The 22,145-nt window shown below is 44.3% G+C and overlaps 1 protein-coding gene across 3 annotated transcripts in view; it reads right to left on the bottom strand.

The window, feature by feature from the left end:
- Nucleotides 1-20,618, bottom strand: part of LOC140406373 (DNA excision repair protein ERCC-6-like) — a 54,480-nt gene extending 33,862 nt beyond the window's left edge. For 2 of the 3 annotated variants that reach the window (XM_072494461.1, XM_072494463.1), the window contains exons 1-5: nt 20,551-20,618; nt 15,893-16,321; nt 14,709-14,829; nt 14,005-14,110; nt 10,699-11,404 (exon numbers count right to left, since the gene is read on the bottom strand). In XM_072494461.1, the coding sequence (XP_072350562.1) occupies nt 10,699-11,404; nt 14,005-14,110; nt 14,709-14,829; nt 15,893-16,311 (1,352 nt within the window). In that variant the 5' untranslated portion in view covers nt 16,312-16,321; nt 20,551-20,618. Of the gene's footprint in view, nt 1-10,698; nt 11,405-14,004; nt 14,111-14,708; nt 14,830-15,892; nt 16,322-20,241; nt 20,512-20,550 lie in introns of those variants that run through there. The other variant, XM_072494462.1, reaches the window with a different exon arrangement.
- Between the last annotated feature and the right edge of the window lie 1,527 nt (nt 20,619-22,145).

Below are 22,145 nucleotides of genomic sequence, written 5' to 3'. Positions count from 1 at the left end.
ATTTTAAATCTAAAGCCACTCAACCTATATCTGTGACCTCTCGTTCCAGATTGCCCCACAAGGGGGAACATTTGGTCTACGTTTACCTTATCGATCCCTCTTAGTATTTTATATACCTCGATCAGATCCCTTCTCATTCTTCTAAACTCCAATGAGTATACGCCCAAACTGTGGGAGGAAACCGGAGCACCCGGAGGAAACCCACGCAGACACGGGGAGAGCATGCAGACTCCGCACAGACAGTGTGCCAGCGGGGAATCGAACCTGGGACCCTGGCACTGTGAAACCACTGTGCTAGCCACTTGTTCTACCGTGCTGCCCGGCCTTCGAGAGGGGCGAGGAGGAACCCTTGTATGGATGACAGAGTTCCAGTGAGATCAGTTGGCTCATAGTGTGACAAGCGTTGGGGGTGTCAGGGAAGGGAGGAATTAATGAGAAGTTGTTCAGGTGGCATCTGTCACTTGGTTTCAGAAAGTGGGGTGCCTGACCACATTTTGCCGATTGGTTTACATGGACTGTGTATTTACTGTGAAGAAGAGAGTATAAGATAGATTTTGTATAATAATAAGGAATAAGGAGGAACACTCTCCATTGGCTGAGGTCATACAGTACAAAGGAAGATGATTGTAGTTGTTGGAGGCCAATTATCCCAGCCTCAGGACCATCACTGCAGGCTATTCCGCAGGGAAGAGTTCTGGGCTCAACCATCTTAAGCTGTTTCATTAATTACTTTCCTTCCATCATAAGGACTGAAGTGGGGATGCTCACTGATGATTGTAGAGATCAGTTCATTCATAACTCCTCAGATAATGAAACAGTCTAAGCCTGCATGCAGCAAGAGCTGAAGGAGAATCTAGTTTTGGCTTTCAACATCATTGTCATCACTTCCTCACCATTAACACCGAGTTACCACTGACCAAATCTTAACTGGACCAGCTATATAAATGCCACGGCTACAAGATCAGGTTAAAGGCTGGGAATTCTGCCGCAAGTGAATCAACTCCTGTCTATCCACCATGTATAAGGAACAAATCAGGAGCTTACTGGAATACTCTCCAATTGCTTGGATGAGTGCCGCTCCAACAATAATAAAGCCATCATCCAGGACAAAGCAGCCCAGTTGATAGGCACACCTCCCAATACTCTGAACATTTATTCCCCCCACTAATGGCACACCATGGCTGTGGTGTGTAACGTCTACAATATGGCAGTGTAACAAGGTGCCAGGGGTTCTTTGACAGCACCTCTCAAGCCTATGACCTGTACCACCGAGATTAGCAGCAGGTAAAAACCTGCAGTGATTCACGAAAGCAGCTCATCGCCACTTCCTCCAGAGCAATTAAGCATGGGTAATAACTACAGGCCACGTCAAGGAAGCCCGCACCACACGAATGTATAAATAAGTACAAATCGCAACTTTGCATACCTATTATGAACAACAGACAATTAGATGCTCGCCTGGAAAGTTGCATCAATTGAGAGTATTGTGAAAAAAAAAATATGGGGCTGATCCATCAAAAACATGAAAATGAAAAATGAAATGAAAATCGCTTATTGTCACAAGTAGGCTTCAAATGAAGTTACTGTGAAAAGCCACTAGTCGCCACATTCCAGCGCCTGTTCGTGATAAAAGATACATTTGTTGAGTCTAATGGCGTCTTTCAGTTCTTAAGTGTCCTATCTTTGTACAGTGAAAGCCTCACCCAACCTAAGGATTGTAGGCCTGCTGTATTGGGAAGGAGGGGCAAAGTTGGCAAAGATGAATCCTCACGGTATAACATCCACAGTCTGCAGTGAAACTGTTCACAATCGGACTCTGCTACACCCTTAGTTGAAGAAAGTAATAGAGCTTAGCAACAACGATGAGAAGTGAAACATCAATCGTAGGAAATAAATTTGCCAGATTTATTTCTAAATATAATTGCGCTCTACAATATTTTCTTACTGATTGTAATGAAGAAGCAAACAGAGCTTATATTCTTTTTACACAAACTTTGATAGTCCTGGAAGACCCATAAGGTTAGACTTCAGAGTAGAGTAGTGAAGGCACTTTCATTTGCATTTTCTGTTCCTTTTAGAGTATAATATTCTAACATTCATAAGTAGAAACTGCTCCACTATAAAAGGATAATAAGAACTGGAATTTGATTTCTTAAGTGTTATATTCGCTGGCGCCATACTGTGTTTTTAATATTGCGAGTGTGTTTAAGCAATATCTCATCCATTTAAAACAACACAGCATTCTCAGCTGACTTCACTAATTCAGTACATTAGGACATGCAATGCAATTGGTGCGCCATCTTACTTTTATGGCTTAACTGAGTGGGTTTAATTGATGTGTCTCAACTATAATACATGCGTGTATTGGCTGTGGTACCATCTAGCAAATTAAGATTGATAAAGCTGATTGCACACTTGAGTAAGAAATTAAAGGTGCGCACAGAGGGTTTAAGAGATAGCTTCCCTCAACCAATTCCCAGTTCAGACATTTTAACAAGCGTGCACCCTCACTAGTTTTAAGCTTTCGCAAACACTTGCTGCATAATTAGATTGCGAGATAAAAAATTAATTTCAAATCGAAGGAATATAGATTACCGGGGAAAAAAAATCCGAATGCTGAAAACGTGAACTGAATTAATCACTCGGAGGAAGTGCAGAAGCGTGAAAAACGCCAAACTCATACCTGGCATTCTACATAACTAAAGCTTTTATCGTTGGTAGAACAGTTTCTCGTGACAAAGATTCATACTCGTCTGTGTTCTAAGACTTTTACGGGTGTAGAGAATCTTTGAATGCTGTTATAACAGTTTTGCACACTGGGCTAAATCGCTGGCTTTTAAAGCAGACCAAGGCAGGCTAGCAGCATGGTTCGATTCCCGTACCAGCCTCCCCGAACAGGCGCCGGAATGTGGCAACTAGGGGCTTTTCACAGTAACTTCCTTTGAAGCCTACTTGTGACAATAAGCGATTTTCATTCATTTCATTTCTTACAACAAAGTAATAATCTGCTTTTTGCTTGAAACAGTTCTGCCCCATTTAGGTAGCAAAAGTTCAGCCTACAAGGAGACCGCTGCAATCTGGACACATATTAGTGGAACGTATACAATATGCCACGTAGGTACAGCAGCATATATGTGTACATCAAACCATATGTATATTAACTCTTTGGCTTCTGTTAGCATATGGGAAACATTTTGTTACAGAGAAATCAAGGCAAGAACAGCAAATGTGACGAGGGGGTTTCAATCAGTATAACCAGACCACATTCACCAAGTTAAAACTAGCCCTCAGATTTTCTTGTATATCTTATCCACAAAAAGTAGGACAAAATCAAGCCAGCCAATTATCGCACCTTCAGTCTACTCTCGATCATCAGCAAAATGATGGAAGGGCTGGCTATCTACAGTGCTATAAAGCAGCACTCACTCAGCAATAACATGCCCATTGACGCTTAGTTTGGTTTCCGCCAGGTCATTGCAGCTCCTGACCTCAATGCAGCCTTGGTCCAAACATAGACAAAAGAGCTGATTGGGTTAAGAGCTGAGGCCGGCCTCAAGGCTGCATTTGACCGAGCGTGGCATCAAGGAGGCCGAGCAAAACTGGAGTCAAAGGGAATCAAGGGGAAAACTGTCCACTGGTTGGAGTCATACCCAGCACAAAGGGAGATGGTTGCGGTTATTGGAGGTCAATCAGCTCAGTTCCAGGACATCACTGCAGTAATTCCTCTGGATAGTGGCCAACCATCTTCAGCTGCTTCATCAATGGCCTTCCTCCCATCATAAAGTCAGAAGTTGGGATGTTTGTTGATGATTCCACAATGTTCAGCACCATTCCTAGCTCCTCAGATACTGAAGCAGTCCTTGCCCATATGCAGCAAGACCTGGACAACATTCAGGCTTGGACGGATAAATGGCAAGGAACATTTGTGCCACACAAGAGCCAGACAATGACCATCTTCAATAAGAGAGAATCCAACCATCTCCACTCAACATTAAGTGGCATTGGCATTGCTGAATCCCCCACTAAACTGTACTGGACCAACCATATAGACACTGTGGCTATAAGAGCAGGGCAAATCTGCAGAGCAACTCACCTCCTGACTCCCTAAAGTCTCTCCATCATTTGCAAAGCACAAGTCAGGACTTGCCTGGATGAGCACAGCTCCAACAACACTCAAGATGATCAACACCACCCAGGTCAAAGCAGCCTGCTTGATTGGCATCCTACCCACCACCTTCAACATACACCCCTTCCACCACTGACAGTGGCAGCTGTGAGTACCATTCACAAGATGCACTGCAGTAACTCAACAAGGTTTCTTCGACAACCTCTAGAATGACAAGGGCAGTAGACTCACCAGAACCTGCAAGCTCCCCGCTGAGCCACTCACCATCCTGACTTGGAAATATATTGTTATTTCTTCATTGTCGCTGGGCCAAAATCCTGGAACCCTTCCTAACAGCACTGTGAGTGTACGTACCTGCGCCACATAGACAGCAGTGATGCAAGAAGATGGCTCACCGCCACCTTCTCAAGGGCAATTAGGGATGGGCAATAAAATATGCTGGCTGAGCCAGTGATACCTATGTCCCGAGAAAAGAATATTTTAAAAATGCATTTGATGAAAAAATGCATCTGCATCAAATATCAAAAGGCAAGAATAACCTTGAATTTAATAATTCATGGAAATTGGAAAAACAATACAGGGCTAAATTAAACTTTATGTGCTCTTAATTCAAGATATGTTGCTGTCTATTGCAAAGCTATTACTTTTTTAAAAACTGTCTATGTTTGTGGTGCCGCTTGCCGAACTTCATTCAGCCGAGCCTGTTTCTGTGCTAGTCTAGCTGCAATGAGAGCTATGAGGGGTTCATATCTAGCTGTAGACAATGCTCTGGGAAATCAGACACAAACTTAATTGACATGTTTGCTACTTAAAAGGCAAAGTTTCTCTTTTATGTTAAACAATATGTAAGAAGAGAAAGCCACTTTAACTACAAAGAATGCATTTTCCACAACAATGCTGCTTTAAAAGAAAAGGCTAAAAATTGCACAAAACCATAATCTTTAGACTTTTGCAGCTACTTATATATAAATAGAAGTCATTCTAATAATATAATAATCTTTATCGTCACAAGGCTTACGTTAACACTGCAATGAAGTTACCATGAAAAGCCCTTAGTCGCCACATTCTGGCGCCTGTTTGAGTACTCAGAGGGAGAATTCAGATTGTCCAAATTACCTAACAGCACGTCTTTCGGGACTTGTGGGAGGAAACCGGAGCACCCGGAGGAAACCCACGCAGACATGGGGAGAACGTGCAGACTCCGCACAGAGTGACACAATCGAACCTGGGACCCTGGCGCAGTGAAGCAACAGTGCGTACTGCTATGAGCTATCATTTATTCGTAACAGGCAGAGAGCGCACTTTGCCACTAGAAGCCACTGCTGCATAAGATCGGACTCCATTTTCAATCTGCAGACGGCCTCCAACAGATGTCACCCAGATTTGTTTTTTTTTTCTTGTTTAACAAAAAAAGCACAGTCCCTATAGTCGTCATGCCACTCGTAATGTAAAGAGGCAGCTGAACTGGGCAAAAGTCCAAATGGCATGTCAACGACCATCAGAAATGTGATGTTGCATATTGTAATTACGCAACCGTTCATACACTTTAGCTTTCAAAAGAAAAGCCACTTCGAACAATTGATCGAAATCATCAATCACATTGCAGGACTTTCGGTCCTTGGACTTGTCAGATTTCCCACGTAGTGAGCATAATCTCTTAAGAATTTGGATTGCTGCTTGCTTATTTAACACCTCTGAGTGCCCAACAGACTTTTGCAATGTGGCTGATACTTGCATGCTATCTTCCACGCAGAAAAGTTCGCAAACCATTTATTTTGGACACCAAGATTTAAATAAATCCCACTATCACTGAAGAGAGCAACTTTTATTTAAAGTGGATACAATCTTTTTCTTTAAGTTTCATTCTTTGTACGAGGTTGATTTAAAATTTGAAATGTAATCTGACAAATGATAATCAGGATTCTGTCTCCAGGGCTAAGATTGAAAAGAACAGTAAAAGTATCTAGAATTAATAGAATAGTTACCACAGCGGAAAATAGATTTAATTCAACGTTGCCTATTTCAAATTGTCAATTCAATTGAAATTCTGCCAAAGAATTAATCCTGTGCTGGTTCATTCAAATCATTTAATTTGAACAACTGGGTAATTTGGGGTTTTTTCAGCAAGAGTATCTTTGAATTAACAAGGGAAGGCTGTAGTTGCTCCATTATTAAAAGTACATTTGCAAAATTAATTGAAAAGTTAAAACTGAAACCCATTTCTAATATATTACATTCCCTGCCTTTGCGTGCTTTTAGCAGAATAAACAGCGTCGTAATTAGACTGCAGGAAAGATAAAGCAAAGTGACGGTTAAAATAATGCATTTTTACTCATGTACCGGCAGACTTCCAATCTCCAGTTTGGTTTTGCCTACTTGCAGAGCTGTGAAAACTACTTTATATCAGGGGAACTGATGAGCCTGCCTCACCCTTTCGCATTGCTCTCGCACAGCACTGGTAAAATATGTCATCTTTTGCAGCTCTTATTTCAACATACTGTCAGGGAGACATAATTTTGCCAAGTGTTGCAAAAGCCAAGTACTTGTATCGCCTAAAACCTTGGGCAATTGTGCCTGTTTTTGTTTACAGCCTTGCCATCAGCTTCAAATCGGAGATGTGTTGTTGCTCAGGATTTGGTGCCTGCTGCCGACAGGTTGGGCTTTTAACTGATCTTCTACTTCACCATAAAACTCCAAATCGGAGTTTGTAAAGTATCTCAAAAAAATTTGAGCACGAGGAAGCTAGGGCGAGTGGTGTTTTCCACAAATAGGATGCTACCGTCAAGCCGAAAGGCATTCACCCTGCCACTCAAATAAAGAATGTGGTATGTGAATTTCAGTTTTTGTGTATATAGGCTGTACGTTTCAACAACTGACGGACTGTATCAAACACATTGTCCCTTCAGATGTTTGCAATAGTCAGAGTACTGGTTGCACTCAATCAACCCATGCTTTCCTTGTTAATTCAGAGATACGCTTGCTGAAAAAAACCCAAATTACCCAGTTGGTACCCATGGTACCCATTAACAAGGGAACTTATCAAAAGTACATTTGCAAAATCAATTGAAAAGTTAAAACTGAAACCCATTTGTAATAAGTCAGATCATAAAGCCTAATGTTAAATATGATTCCACAACTGGACAGCACTTCCTGTATAATCCTGAGTGTGCTACGAATAACACTCACAACTAATTTAAGATTATCAGTCAGGCTCACATTGTAACTCACTTATGCTTGCCAGAAGCTACATATATTCATATGCATGGCCCTATCCTCTGCAGCCAAAACCAATATGTCCACAGATTGCATCTTCTTTGAATAAACAAAAGCATGGGTGGGGGGGGGACAGCTCCCTGGCAACACCTCAACAATCAGAGCTGCCTTGCCAACCCTCCTTTTCTCATGCAGTAAAAATTGTTGTTCCCTTTGAAATTTGGTATTCTTGTGCCTTTTCTGATGAATGCAAGAGGAAACGCTTTGGCTCATTTATCAGCAATATTCTAGTTCTGTACTACCAGCAACTAAATCTCTATTTCTAATATGTTAACCAATATTCATAAATTCTTAGTACCTGTTGTCATTTTATCTGTCACACTTGTGTTAACTTTTATTATAAATTCCTGTGTCTACAATTATAATGGAAACTGCCACTGCAAACTGGTCACACTGTAATTACACCCTCCCACCAATAGGTATGCTGCAGCACCACAGTGTTGCATCTCCCAACATCTCAGTCTGTACTCCAGGGCTATTCTCCTACATTTTACTTCCCAATCACCATATGCTATCTAGAAATATTCATATAAAATCTAAAACAGAGGTAGAATGTATCAAAACCAGCATCCTTGGGACAGAGTCAGTGCTGGATACTGGATCTTGCTGGTTTTCAGGGAAAAAGCCATAACCTTAATTCAATGTAAACGGGATACATTAAATCAAGGGAATAAGTCAGTTTAGAATACATATTGAAACGTTTTCTATCCATCTAAGTATTCTAACCGAACATCTTCCTGCCAAGGAACTTCAGCTATCTTTTCTATAGATGCCAACAAAGCCAGATAGGACATTTTGGAGCTATCTGCTGTTTTTTTTTGACATGATAGGCTATGTGATCTGAAAATTGGAAGTTGATTGTGCTGGCTCGAAATCCTTACCGGAAGACATTGCAACTTTCCAGCACATTTCATATACAAGGTTGTCACGCGAAATGTTTAAAGGGACACTGCAGAGAACGGCTTGGTGAATAGAAAGTCAGAGCTGATCAACGGCTTCTAATTGCAAGTCAAAATTGTTTGTGCCATTCAATCAACCAATTCCATGACTTTTTTTAGGCGCATGGTGGCACAGGGGTTAGCACTGCTACATCACAGTGCCAGGGATCCAGGTTCAATTCCGGCCTTGGGTGACTGTCCATGTGGAGTCTGCACGTTCTCCCAGTGTCTGCGTGGGTTTTCTCCGGGTGTTCCTGTTTCCTCCCATAGTCCAAAGATGTGCAGGTTAGGCGGATTGGCCACGCTAAATTGCCTCTTAAGTGTCCAACGGTTAGGTGGGGTTGTGGGGAGTGGGACGAGATGGGGTGCTCTCTCAGAGGGTCGGTACAGATGTGGCCATTAATAAAACCGGGTCTATGTCAAGGTCCGTGTCAAGAATCCATTCTCACAATTTAAGCAACTTGGTGCATCTATAAAAATATCTGTGGATCAGATTCCCTACCCTAAAAGGAATTAATGAACCAGATGGGGTTTTACGACAAATGACAATTTTTTATGGTCACCATTAGACTTTTAATTCCAGATACTTATGGAATTCAAACTTCGCCATCTGCCATGGTGGGAGTCGAACCCTAGTCCCCAGAGCATTTCCCAGGATCTCGGGATTCCTCGTCTGGTGACAATACCACTACACCATCATCTCACCCTGTGTCTCAGATTACTAGAGGGACAGAAGCTATACGTGCTGAGTGATAAAAGATATGCATTTAATATAATAGCACTGACCCGAAAATGAGAACATTTATTTTTATAATAGACTAATAATAATTCCTACCATGCTTTAAAAAGAGGCAAAGGGGGTGAGAAAATATATTGGTTATGAGGTTAAAATAAACGAACCTCAAACATTTGAGGAGAAATTTCACAGACCGTGAGTAGAATCACAGCAAGCAAATGATCTTTAGTGTTTTTGGAAATGTCAGCATAAATATTCGGGATCGGGAAGGATTTTGATACCTGTTCAACTCAATCATGGTTACCATCACATAACATTTGCAAAATGATTCCATTCTGGCTGGCAGGTTGCCTGCCTCACAGTACTCAAAGGAATGCAATCTGCGAGAAATAATAAGCCATTTGCTTCTGCAATGGTGTTGTTTCTGCCTACTGGCCACCATTTGGGTCAAGTTATACCATCAACTGAATGGGTTCAAGTTATTTGGGCCCCAGGAAATTGGCGATGCTACGCAGTCGATCAACTCAATTTTTATTGCAATGTACGTCAACGGTGAATGAGATTTTGGCAGTGGGAGTCACACAGAAGTGATAAATGTGGTGGGTGGCACGGCGGCACAGTGGTTAGCACTGCTGCCTCACAGCGGCAAGGACCCTGGTTCAAATCCGGTCTCGGGTGCCTCGGGAGTTTGCACGTTCTCCCCGTGTCTGCGTGGGTTTTCTCCGGATGTTCCGGTTTCCTCCCACAGTCCAAAGATGTGGTTAGGTGGAATTGCCATGCTAAGTTGCTCTTTCGTGTCCAGGGATGCGCAGGCTACAGGGATCAGATAGGATGGACGGGGGAGTGGACCTGGGCAGAGTACTCTTTCGGACGGTCGGTGCAGAATCGAAGGAATGAATGGCCTCCTTCTGCACTGTAGGAGCTTCTATGACCTCTAGCATTTTACATTTACCAAGGAAATGACAAAAAGTTAATAGGTACCTTAAGACTTTATCCATAAACTGTATCTGGCATTGAGAGAAGTACTTCAGGTTGAGGTCACTCCCCCGATTTGCTTCTCCTTAATATATTAACATGTTTCTCGTGTTCTCAATCACTTCAGCCATTAAAGAAAAGACTTGTATCCATATAGGGTTTATCAGGATCACTGGACTTTGGCTGTATGGTGCTTTAAGACCTATGAAGTGCTTTCCTTTGAACTGTGGTCACTGTTGTAATGTACGAAATGCAGCAATCAATATTGGCACAACAAACCTCCACAAATAGCAACGTGATAATGACCAGATAGTCTATGGATAAATATTGGCCAAGACATCAGGGAGTGCTCCCCTGCGCTTCTTCGAGACAGTGCCGTGGGATCGTTTGCATCCACCCAAGGAGGAAGGCGGATGGTTTAATGCCTGTTCCGAAATACGGCACCTCTGATAGTACAGCATTCCCACAGTGCTGCACTGGAATGCCAGCTTTGATTTTGGTGCTCAAGTCTTGGGAGTGGGACTTGGAACATTGTGACTCAGAGGCCAGAATGTGACCAACTGAGCCACGGCTGACACAACTATCAATTACAATCATTCTGACATTAATTTGCAGAATTAACCCTTCATTGTAAAATTAAATCCATTTACCTTAATCTCTTCCTGTACAGATCTTCATTTCCATCATCCTTGTGCGCTTTTATCCTGCGTCTTGACTCATCCTCTCCTGAGCTTGGTGAGAAACCTTCACCTGAGTGGTTCGGGTGTCGCTGCTTCTTTCGTGCTTTCTTAAACCTGCTGTTATCCAATAGTTCATCGTCACTGTCACTGATTTCATCTGGGTAAAGCAACTCCTCATCAGGCACAAAGAGGGACTCTTCACTGTCTGAGCCTCTCGCCCCTCGCCCTCTCGCTGATCCTTGCAGGGAGGTCTTCTCTCCCGGTGGGACACTCGCTTTAAACTTAATCTCAAGAGTTTTGCGCTGCAGTTTCTGCAAATGTTTTTTCAGTTTTCGGTCCGTTCTTGACGCACTGCCATTTACCTTGCGGACGCCTTTTGGAAGCTGAGTTTTCTCCTCTGAAGTCCCAGCTTTGCCCTGAACTGCACCTGCCCCTTTTCTCTTCTTGATCCCTCTGGTAAAGGATTTTCTCCGTATTGCAGACATCTTTGCCTGATCAGCCAGATACTTCTCAAAGTCCGACGCATCATTCAGCATGATCTTCCGAGGTTTCTTCTTTGTTTCTTTCGGTGGTATTTTGGTGCCAAAAGGTGTCATCTGTCCAGTCCGGATTAAATGCTCCCATTCTGTTTCCTGCACTGGCATCAACATGCTTCCCAACGATGAAGGACCTGGTTCTGGCAAGAAGATCAATAAGATGCCATCAAATTGCCTTATTCTAATGTGACATTTAATTAGAAATTACATTTTGGCTACTTGCTTTATAATGCAACTCTTGGGTTCAGTGAAAGGTCTGATGCCAAACTGTTGCTACTGAAAACGCAATGCGATTTGTGTCTCAGTTGCTTTTACAGAAATGGCAATCTTAAAACTATTTAAACACCGTATAGATACAGGAAGCAGGAGAGCACAATTAGGCTGTCTTACTTTCTCTGAAGTCACTTGGCTCTAGGGATATGGATATTTACCCAATATACATTTGCTTTCCCATGTCCTGCCCATACCGTGCACTTAAGTGGGTTAGAGACCAGGAAACTATGTTGTTTCAGTTAATCAAGAATGAAAATCAAAACATATTTGGCAAGCAAAGCAGCCTACCAGCAGCCAAATCCAGATAGCATTTTAAATATATGGTATGTTATAGAAAGGGGAGCAGGCAGGCTGCTTGCAAAATTAGTAAAAAAAGGGAACCTGTAGATCAAGAGCCTGAAAGCTTAGCACTAGCTAGAGAGACAGGGTGACAATCGCTCTTATGCTTGAGTCATTTTACATACAATTACGTATGGTATATGCTGGAGTGATCTGATCTTTTAACCATTTGTAAATAAGATTTGACTAAAGATGGTAACAGAACTGCACCAGAGGATGAGCATAAAAAGAATATTAATACAAATATTAATGCAGTTCGGGTAGAGAAGATGATGCCATGTTCTTGAATTTTCAAAAGATCTTCAATAAAGTATTACATGGTAGGCCCAGGGCAAAGATTAGGGCATGTGGAGTCACAGAACAAATAACTGCATGGATAACAAATTGGTTAAATACCAGAAACAGAGAGTAGGGGCAAAGCGTAGTCATTCAGACTGGAGGAAGGCAGAAACCGGTGTCCCACAAGATCAGTGGTGGGATCACTTTTCTGCATAATTTACATGAATGACAATGACAAACGAATAACTCAATATCAAAATTTGCTGACGCTAACACGGAGGAAGATTCGAATATAATTCAAGATGATATTTGAAAACTTGCAGACTGTGCAGTCAATTGGCAAATGAACCTTAACATTAGCAAAGTGAGGTGATGCACATTGGTAGGGAAACAGAAACATCACCTGCACCTCAGAGAATGGGAAGTCTGGATGGAATATAGGAGCAAAGGGAACATAGATTATAGGTGAACTAATTATTAAAAGCAGCATTGCAGCACCGTAATCAGTGTCCACTTGCCAACCAATCGGTCCTCTCTTCTCATGCAGCATAAATTGTTGTTTCCTTTATAATTTGGTACTCTTGTGAATTGCCCTGATGAGTGCAAGATGAAAAGCTTTGACAAAATGTGTCCTTTTCAAGCAATATTCAAGTTCTGTCCTACCAAATGACTATTTGCATTTAATGATATTAACAAGGCGCTGGGCTTTATTTCCAGAGGTTCAAAATTCAACAGAAGTGAAGTTATGTTACACTTGTGTGTAGTTTCCTGGTCAGTTCACACTTAATGCACAGTTCTGGTCGTCATACGTTAAAACTGACATTGAAACACTGGTAAAAGCACAAAATAATTTTACAAGGATTCTGTCAGAACTGAGAGATTATAGCTAATTTAACAGGTTGTGATTTTTCTTTAGAAAATGGAAGACTTGGCGGAAACCTAATAGAGGTCTTTAAAATAATGAACAGTTTGGATAGGGTAGACATGAAATGTTTACACTTGCAGCACAGTCTAGAACTAGGGACCATAAATACAAATAACGCTGAATAAGTCCAAGAGGGAAATAAGGGGAAATGTCTTTGCTTAGAAAGTGGTGCGAGTGAGAAAATCGCTACCGCAGGAAGTGGTGCAAGCAATTAGCTTAGATGCTGTCAAAGGGAAACTACTCGCTGACATGAGAATAACAGGGAGGAAAAGATTTGCCGAAAGGTAGAGGCAGGGCAAATGAAATGGGAGACTTGAGTGAAGCACAGACTAGGTGGATCAAATGGCCCGTTGCTGTATTGTAAATTCTGTGTATAACTGCACTGAGCCCATTCCCGTGACATCAGCTGTGTGTGGTGTAGCTGTTTCTGGCAAGTGTTTTAGCCTGATTGTTGGAGCGTTTCAATATCTGCTTCATCAATTTTGTATCTTTGAGATTAATGGTTGACGGTAGGAGGACAAAACCAAATTCCAAAACAAACACGGAAGTTCGAAACATCTCAGCATGGGTCTGAAAGACCCTGGACTCATGTTACATAACATGAGATTTCCACGTCGATTTAATTATAGATATTCCAAGATGTTGCGACAATACCAACCAGGACGCTTATTAAGTATAAGGTGGTAAGCAATCATTAAGATAAATTTAAAATCACAATGAGATACTGTCAGCTATAGGGCAACCCCCCGCCAATTGTAATGGGTTAAATGTCATATTACCATTGGGTTTAAACATCAGCTACACAACTCATTGATCTATTTTAAAAGAAAACCACCAGACCTGATCAAAAATTGACAGGGGCAAAACTCTTGTTAACAGGGTAAATAAATTTGAACAACGAGACCAAATCAGCCTTCACTTTACCTTCATCGCAAGATTCGAATTCAGCTTCAAGCTTCTCAATGTCGGCACCACTGAGTACGGCCTGGAGCCGTTTCTGTTTGGCCTTTATCTTTTTCAGCTGCCTCTCCTTATGGACAGGAACAAAATTAAAGTAAGCCACCAAGGAGAATAGTATTCACAAACTCCTCACCCACAAAACAATGCTTCTCCCGGGCAGTTAACGCCGCCATACTAAACATACTGTGATCGGGCAAACTCTGTATCAATATATTGCTTTAGATGTTCTGATCGCATGCAGGGTTAAGCTGTTTTCTCTCTATTTAGACGGTTATCTTAATTGATTGTGACCTGATCGCCATCAAGATGGTTGTAAAAGCCCAACTGGTTCCCCTTTAGGGGAGGAAATCGGCCCTCCTTACTGTGTCGGTCCTATACGTGCCTCCAGGTTTGCAACAAATGCCCTCCGAAATGGCCTAGCAAGCCACGTAGCTGCGTTCAAGAGCGTGGCTCTTCACCGCTCAAGGGCAATTAAGGCTGGGCACCGAATGCTGTTTTTCCCGTGATAGCCCATGAATGAAAAAGGAAGTTGGTGTGTGGGGCAGTGGGGAAAGACTTTTGAATAAAAATATTGAAATAAGTAATATTCACTCCCAATCGCAGGGAAATACTGGAATCCGCAAAGAATCTTGACGTCACGTGTTTGGGGAGGAAGTGCAGGGCAGTACCTTGTTTTCCTTCTGCCTTTTCACAGACTCCAGCTTCCTGTTCACTTCTTTATTACTATCGGCATGAGGGGCCAGCTGCTCAATGATTTTATTTGTGTGCTTCAGACATGTGGTAGCGGATCTAAAGCAAAAGGTAAACACACAAATAATTCATCTCACAGAACAGAAATGCTTTGCGTCAGAGAATGCCCATGATCTATCTACTTTGATTGACTGCAAAAGCAATCCTTGGAGATCAATGCACAGCTAATAAAGAGTTGACGACTCAAACAAGTGAGGTGAATGGACTGCAATTTATAGCTGCAGTAAAATTGGCTTACGCAACCCAACCCTTAATGCGATCATGGAATTCTAAAACACTGAACCAAACCTCACTTTGTTACATATAACTTTATTTTTCAATTGTACAAGTGGTAGAATCTGCTTCTATGGCTGTTTATAAGTGGCAATAAATCGGACAGCAATCATTGACTCCAAAAGCCCTAGGGGATCCCTGTTTACTCTCCAGGGAGTGTGGAGGGAAGGGGGTTGGTATCCTTGCCCACCTGCTCCGATCCCATCCTGAATCCTGGTGTCAGTGACATTTACTTGGAGGAGGCACACACCCTCTCCAATGCTTACACACCTGGGGTTTTGCGCCAATTGTGGGGGCAAAGATGTCCCAGCAATTCCCTGGCTCTCCACTTGAAGGGTGCACCACTCTAACTAAAAGAAGTTCTGAAACTTAAAAGCAAGGTTTCCACTGGTCCCAGTTGGAAGCTAACCTGCAGCTTTGGGTCTCACTTCATTAGGATATGATTCCTTGGCGTATGTAGGGATGCAGGACAATCCCGTCAGTACTTCTGCTACTTCAGGTGGGCGAGGGGGAGGGTGCGGGGCGCATCAGCAGCAATACTGCGGCACAATTTTTTGCGGCAATAAACAAGGGCAAAAAAGAGGTCTCAGCCCAACCCACAAAAGGGCAATGCCAGTGTCCTCTAGGCACAGAAATATTGGGGCCCATTATGTCCAATGCAATGTCAAAATGTGTACAGATTTATAGTCTAACCTTGTGTCCAATGTGTTTCATATAAATTAATCCACTACTTTAATTTAAACTTTGCATACAAGCAATAGTATATTTTGCATGACTTGATCAGAAACTTGAAATTCTTTATTCCAGTATCAGTGAAACTCTTCAATACCTCAGTTCATCGAGAACGGAATGGTACTCTTTCTCTGCCTCAACTCTTTTGGCTGCCTGGCTGGCTTCATTGATGGCTCTGTCCACTTGCTGGAGCACTCCTTGCTCCAGCACATCTTGGTCGTAGACATCTACTCCGAGACCTCGCAGCTCCAAAGCCTGAGCACTCTGTTCCACCGCCTGGATCTGCTGCCGATCAATCTGGAGGACTTTCTGAGAACCCCTTGCGTCGGCAGCGTGGACGTCGCCGGTCGTGGATGGTCGGCTGTCCGAGGTGTCAGAGCTGGCTGAGGCATCCCGACAATCAGCATGGGATCCGTTTTCTTGCAGAGTGTCCGGGACCATTGAGGTGGCTAAACCTGCCCCATTCAGTCTGTCGCAATCTGAAATGTCAACTGGAGGAACTCCTTCGGCAGGCATTTTGTGCAATCTATTAACAGGAAACACAATGTGAATTGAGTAAAAGGTACATGGTTTACAACAGGCTAACATTGCACAAAACCATGGGAATGTACAGGGAGGGAATAGGACTGTGCTTCATCTGGCCTACCTCTTATGTCTGGAAAATATTGTACCTCTCTTACAATGTTCCAATCCTTTTCCAGACATCTAATCTCCTCTTCAACCTGCTGGTACAATTGGCTTTCACTTCCTGCCTGAGAACCTGTACCAATAATTTACCACCTTGTAGAAGTCATTAAATCTAAACCGCTGTTTCCAAGTTTAATTTTGCGTGTAGAGTCTGTAATTATGATAGACACATTTGCAATTCCTTTTCTCCTTGCTCGTTAGTATTAATGGTTCTGTAAGATCGCCCCAAGTCTTGTTTGCCTGTGTAAACATTCCCAGCCCTACCCAGGTCTCAGGTGCCCAGCTGTCAACTTCTGATGAAAGCTCATCGACCTGAAACGCCAGTCAACTCTGTTTCTCTCCACAGATGCTGCCTGACATGCTGGGTACTTGCAGAATTTTCTATTTATAATATTAGGTTAACTGTTGTACTTGGGCGAGGCCACTAGCAAAAACCCACAGCCACAAAATAAAATACTTTTTCAAGCTATTTTGAATTTTATAATCCACGCATTCAAGTTTTTAGAAAATTAAGCCTTTGATTAAACACCAAGTGTTTAAGGCTTTACAACAATTATAAAAGAGTTTTGCAATAATCTTTATTAGTTTCACAAATAGGCTTACATTAACATTGCAATGATGTTACTGTGTAAATCCACTGGTCGCCACACTCCGGCGCCTGTTCGGGTACACTGAGGGAGAATTCAGAATGTCCAATTCACCTATAACAAGCACGTACTTCGGGGCTTGTGGGAGGAAACCGGAGCACCCGGAGGAAACCCACGCAGGCACGGGGAGAACGTGCAGACTCCACACAGCCAGTGACCCAAGCCGGGAATTGAACCCAGGTCCCTGGCGCTGTGAAGTAACAGTGCGAACCACTGTATATAATAATCTTTATTGTCACAAGTAGGTTTACATTAACACTGTAATGAAGTTACTGTGAAAAGCCCCTAGTCGCCACATTCCGGCGCCTGTTCGGGTACACTGAGGGAGAATTCAGAATGTCCAAATTACCTAACAGCATGTCTTTCGGGACTTGTGGGAGGAAACCGGAGCACTCGGAAAAAGCCCACACAGTCACGGGGAGAACGTGCAGTCACCACGAAGACAGTGACCCAAGCTGGGTCCATTTGAAATGAAATGAAAAGAAAATCGCTTATTGTCACAAGTAGCTTTCAAATGAAGTTACTGTGAAAAGCCCCTAGTCGCCACATTCCGGCACCTGTTCGGGGAGGCTGGTACGGGACTTGTATTCAAATCTACTTAATTTCACAACTCACAAGCAAGGACCGCACATAATAGGTGAACATATTTCTGTTGCATCTGCATTTCTGTTTATATTATCTTCAACACTTTGTTTGGGCATCACAATGCACAGAGGTCAATGCAATATTGTTGTCTACAATTGTATATATTTTATCTCAATTTAATTTAAAAGTTCTGAAATCATTATGTTTACCAGTTCATTATGTTTACCAAAATAGTTTTGAGAGTCTCAAAGATATCATTCTCAAAGTTTGTAAAGCTTCAATCAAAGGGAAACATCGCTTCCACATCCATCGCAATACACAAAAGTTTACAGACAAGCAGTAAGGAGGGAATCTGCAATGGTTGGAGCGCTAAGCTGGAAACATTCGCAGTAACTGTTTCAACGTACTTCATTACAATACCCAGGCTGGTCCATGCCTGACCCAGTTTAACACTGAACCCAGACTGGTCCATGTCTGACCCAGTTTAACACTGAACCTAGACTGGTCCATGCCTGACCCAGTTTAACACTGAATCCCGACTGGTCCATGCCTGACCCAGTTTAACACTGAACCCAGACTGGTCCATTCCTGACCCTGTTTAACCCAGACTGGTCAATGCCTGACCCAGTTTAACACTGCACCGAGACTGGTCCATGCAGCACGGGCAGCATGTTTAATCCAGTATTTCACTGAATCTAGACTGGTCCTTGTTTAATCCAGTTTATCACTGAATCTAGACTAGTCCCTGTTTAATCACAGAATCTCGATAGTGCAGGAGGCCATTCGGCCCACCGAACCTGGAAAGAGCACCCTGCTTTATAATAATAATCTCTTTTATTGTCACAAGTAGGCTTATATTCACACTGCAATGAATATCTGTGAAAATTCTCTCATTCCACACTGTTCTGGTCCACTGAGGGAGAATTCAGAATGTCCAATTCACCTAACAGGCACGTCTTTTGGGACTTTTGGGAGGAAACCGGAGCACCCGGAGGAAACCCACGCAGACACAGGGAGAACTTGCAGACTCCACACAGACAGTGACCCAAGCGGGAATCGAACCTGGGACCCTGGCGCTCTGAAGCAACAGTGCTAACCACTATGCTACCTTGCCACACACTGTACGTGAGGCCCACGCCCCCACCCTATCCCTGTAAGCAGTAACCCCACCTGACCTTTTGGACACTTAGGGACAATTTAGCATGGCCAATCCACCTAGCCTGCACATCTTTGGACTGTGGGAGGAAACCGGAGCACCCGGAGGAAACCCACACAGACATGGGGAGGAAGTTCAAACTCCACACAGCCAATCACTTGAGGCCAGAATTGAATCCAGGTCCCTGGAGCTGTGAGGCAGCAGTGCTAGCCACAGTGCCGCACACTGGATAATTTTGTTTATTACTGAACCGACACTGGTCCATTTAATCCAGTTTACCACTGAATCTAGACTGATCCATGTTGAATCCAGTTTATGACAGAACATAGACAGGTCCATGTTTATTCCAGTTTATTAAAGAACCGAGACAGGTCCATATTTAATCCAGCTATCACTTAATCTAGACCAGTCCATGATTAACTCAGTTTATCACTTAATCTAAATGGGTCCATATTTAGGTCAGTTTATTACTGAACCTAGATTGGTCCATGTTTATTTCAGTTCATTACTGAACCTAGATTGGTCCATGTTTATTTTAGATCATTACTGAATCTTGGCTGGTGCTGGTCCAGTCGGGCTTAACACTGGGACCGGGCTGGTCCGTGTCTGACCCGCTTTAACAGTGAACCCGGACTGGTCCGTGTCTGACCCAGTTTAACGGTGAACCCAGACTGGTCCGCGTCTGACCCGGTTTGACAGTGAACCCGGACTGGTCCGCGTCTGACCCGGTGTAACAGTGAACCCGGACTGGTCCGTGTCTGATCCGGTTTAACGGTGAACCCGGACTAATCCGTGTCTGACCCGGTTTAATGGTGAACCCGGACTGGTCCGTGTCTGACCCAGTTTAACAGTGAACCCTGACTTGTCCGTGTCTGACCCGGTTCAACAGTGAACCCGGACTGGTCCGTGTCTGACCCGGTTTGACAGTGAACCCGGACTGGTCCGCGTCTGACCCGGTTTAACGGTGAACCCGGACTGGTCCATGTCTGACCCAGTTTAACAGTGAACCCTGACTTGTCCGTGTCTGACCCGGTTTAACAGTGAACCCTGACTTGTCCGTGTCTGACCCGGTTCAACAGTGAACCCGGACTGGTCCGTGTCTGACCCGGTTTAACAGTGAACCCGGACTGGTCCGTGTCTGACCCGGTTTAACGCTGGACCCGGATTGGTCTGCGTCTGACCCGGTTTAACGCTGGACCCGGACTGGTCCATGTCTGACCCGGTTTAACTCTGGACCCGAACTGGTCCGTGTCTGACCCGGTTTAACGCTGGACCCGGATTGGTCTGCGTCTGACCCGGTTTAACGCTGGACCCGGACTGGTCCGTGTCTGACCCGGTTTAACGCTGGACCCGAACTGGTCCGTGTCTGACCTGGTTTAACTCTGGACCCGGACTGGTCCGTGTCTTATCCGGTTTAACAGTGAACCAGGACTGGTCCGTGTCTGATCCGGTTTAACAGTGAACCAGGACTGGTCCGTGTCTGATCCGGTTTAACAGTGAACCAGGACTGGTCCGTGTCTGATCCGGTTTAACAGTGAACCAGGACTGGTCCGTGTCTGATCCGGTTTAACTCTGGACCCGGACTGGTCCGTGTCTGGACCTGACCCGGCCCCGCAGAGCCGGGGTCGCTCGGACTCTCGGGTACCACCGGCCCCACGCCCGATTCCCCGCTGTCCTCACCCTTTACAGGCGCAGGTTCCCGGACAGGCTCCGCTTCGCACAGGCCGGACGCAGCGATCGACAACAGCACAAGCCCTCCCCAAACAGCGCCACACACAGGAGGGGAAGACAGCCCGCAGGCAAAGCACCACTCACTGGGAGAATGGAGTCTTCCCAACGGAGCGCCACCTACAGCAGCGGAGACCAACTGCAGACATAACAACACCTATCGGAGGTTTGGACAATGTTTACCCACAGTGACACCTATAGGAGGGGAGGACAATCTGTACACACAGTGACGCCGACAGGAAGGGAGGACAACCTGCAAGCACAGTGACACCTACAGGAGGGGAGGACAATCTGCACACACAGTGACACCTACATGAGGGGAGGACAACCTGCACACACAGTGACACCGACAGGAGGGGAGGACAACCTGCACACACAGTGACACCGACAGGAGGGGAGGACAACCTGCACACACAGTGACACCTACATGAGGGGAGGACAATCTGCACACTGAGTAACACCTACTGTAGGGGAGGACAGTCTGCACACAGTGACACCTACAGGAGGGCAGGACAATCTGTACGCACAGTGACACCTACAGCAGGGGAGAGCAGGTCCAAAGACGTTCAGGTTAGGTGGATTGGCCATGCTAAATTGCCCTTAGTGTCCAAAAAGGTTAGGCGGGGTTATTGGGTTACGGGGATAGGGTGGAAGTGAGGGCTTAATGTGGGTCAGTGCAGACTCAATGGGCTGAATGACCTCCTTCTGCACTGTATGTTCTTTGTTCTATGTACAGGAAGGGAGGACAATCTGTACACACAGTGACACCTACTGTAGGGTAGGACAATCTGCACTCACAGTGACATCAACAGGAGGGGAGGACAATCTGCACTCACAGTGACATCTACAGGAAGGGAGGACAATCTGCACTCACAATGACACCAACAGGACGAGAGGACAATCTGCACACAAAGTTACACCTACTGGAGGGGAGGACAATCTCTACACACAGTGACACCTACAGGAGGGAAGGACAATCTGCACACTGAGTAACACCTACAGGAGGAGTGGACAACCTGTACACACAGTAACACCTACAGGAGGGGAGGACAATCTGCACACTGAGTAACACCTACAGGAGGGGAGGACAATCTGCACACACAGTGACACCTACAGGAGGAGTGGACAACCTGTACACACAGTGACACCTACAGGAGAGGAGGTCAATCTGCACACACAGCGACACCGACAGGAAAAAAATGAAAATCGTTTATTGTCACAAGTAGGCTTCAAATGAAGTTACTGTGAAAAGCCCCTAGTCACCACATTCCGGCACCTGTTCAGGGAGGCTGTTATGGGAATTGAACCGTGCTGCTGGCCTGCCTTGGTCTGCTTTCAAAGCCAGAGATTTAGCCCTGTGCTAAACAGCCCCAGCCCCTGGAGGGGAGGACAATCTGCACACTGAGTAACACCTACAGTAGGGGAGGACAATCTTCACTCACAATGACACCTACAGGAGGGGAGGTCAATCTGCACTCAAAATGACACTGACAGGAGGAGAGGACAATCTGTACACAGAGTGACACCTACAGGAGGGGAGGTCAATC

The sequence above is a fragment of the Scyliorhinus torazame genome, unplaced genomic scaffold, assembly GCF_047496885.1.
Source record: "Scyliorhinus torazame isolate Kashiwa2021f unplaced genomic scaffold, sScyTor2.1 scaffold_513, whole genome shotgun sequence".
NCBI lineage: Eukaryota > Metazoa > Chordata > Chondrichthyes > Carcharhiniformes > Scyliorhinidae > Scyliorhinus > Scyliorhinus torazame.
The sequence above is the reverse complement of the archived record's forward strand: the minus strand, read 5'-3'. Positions and strand labels throughout refer to the sequence as shown.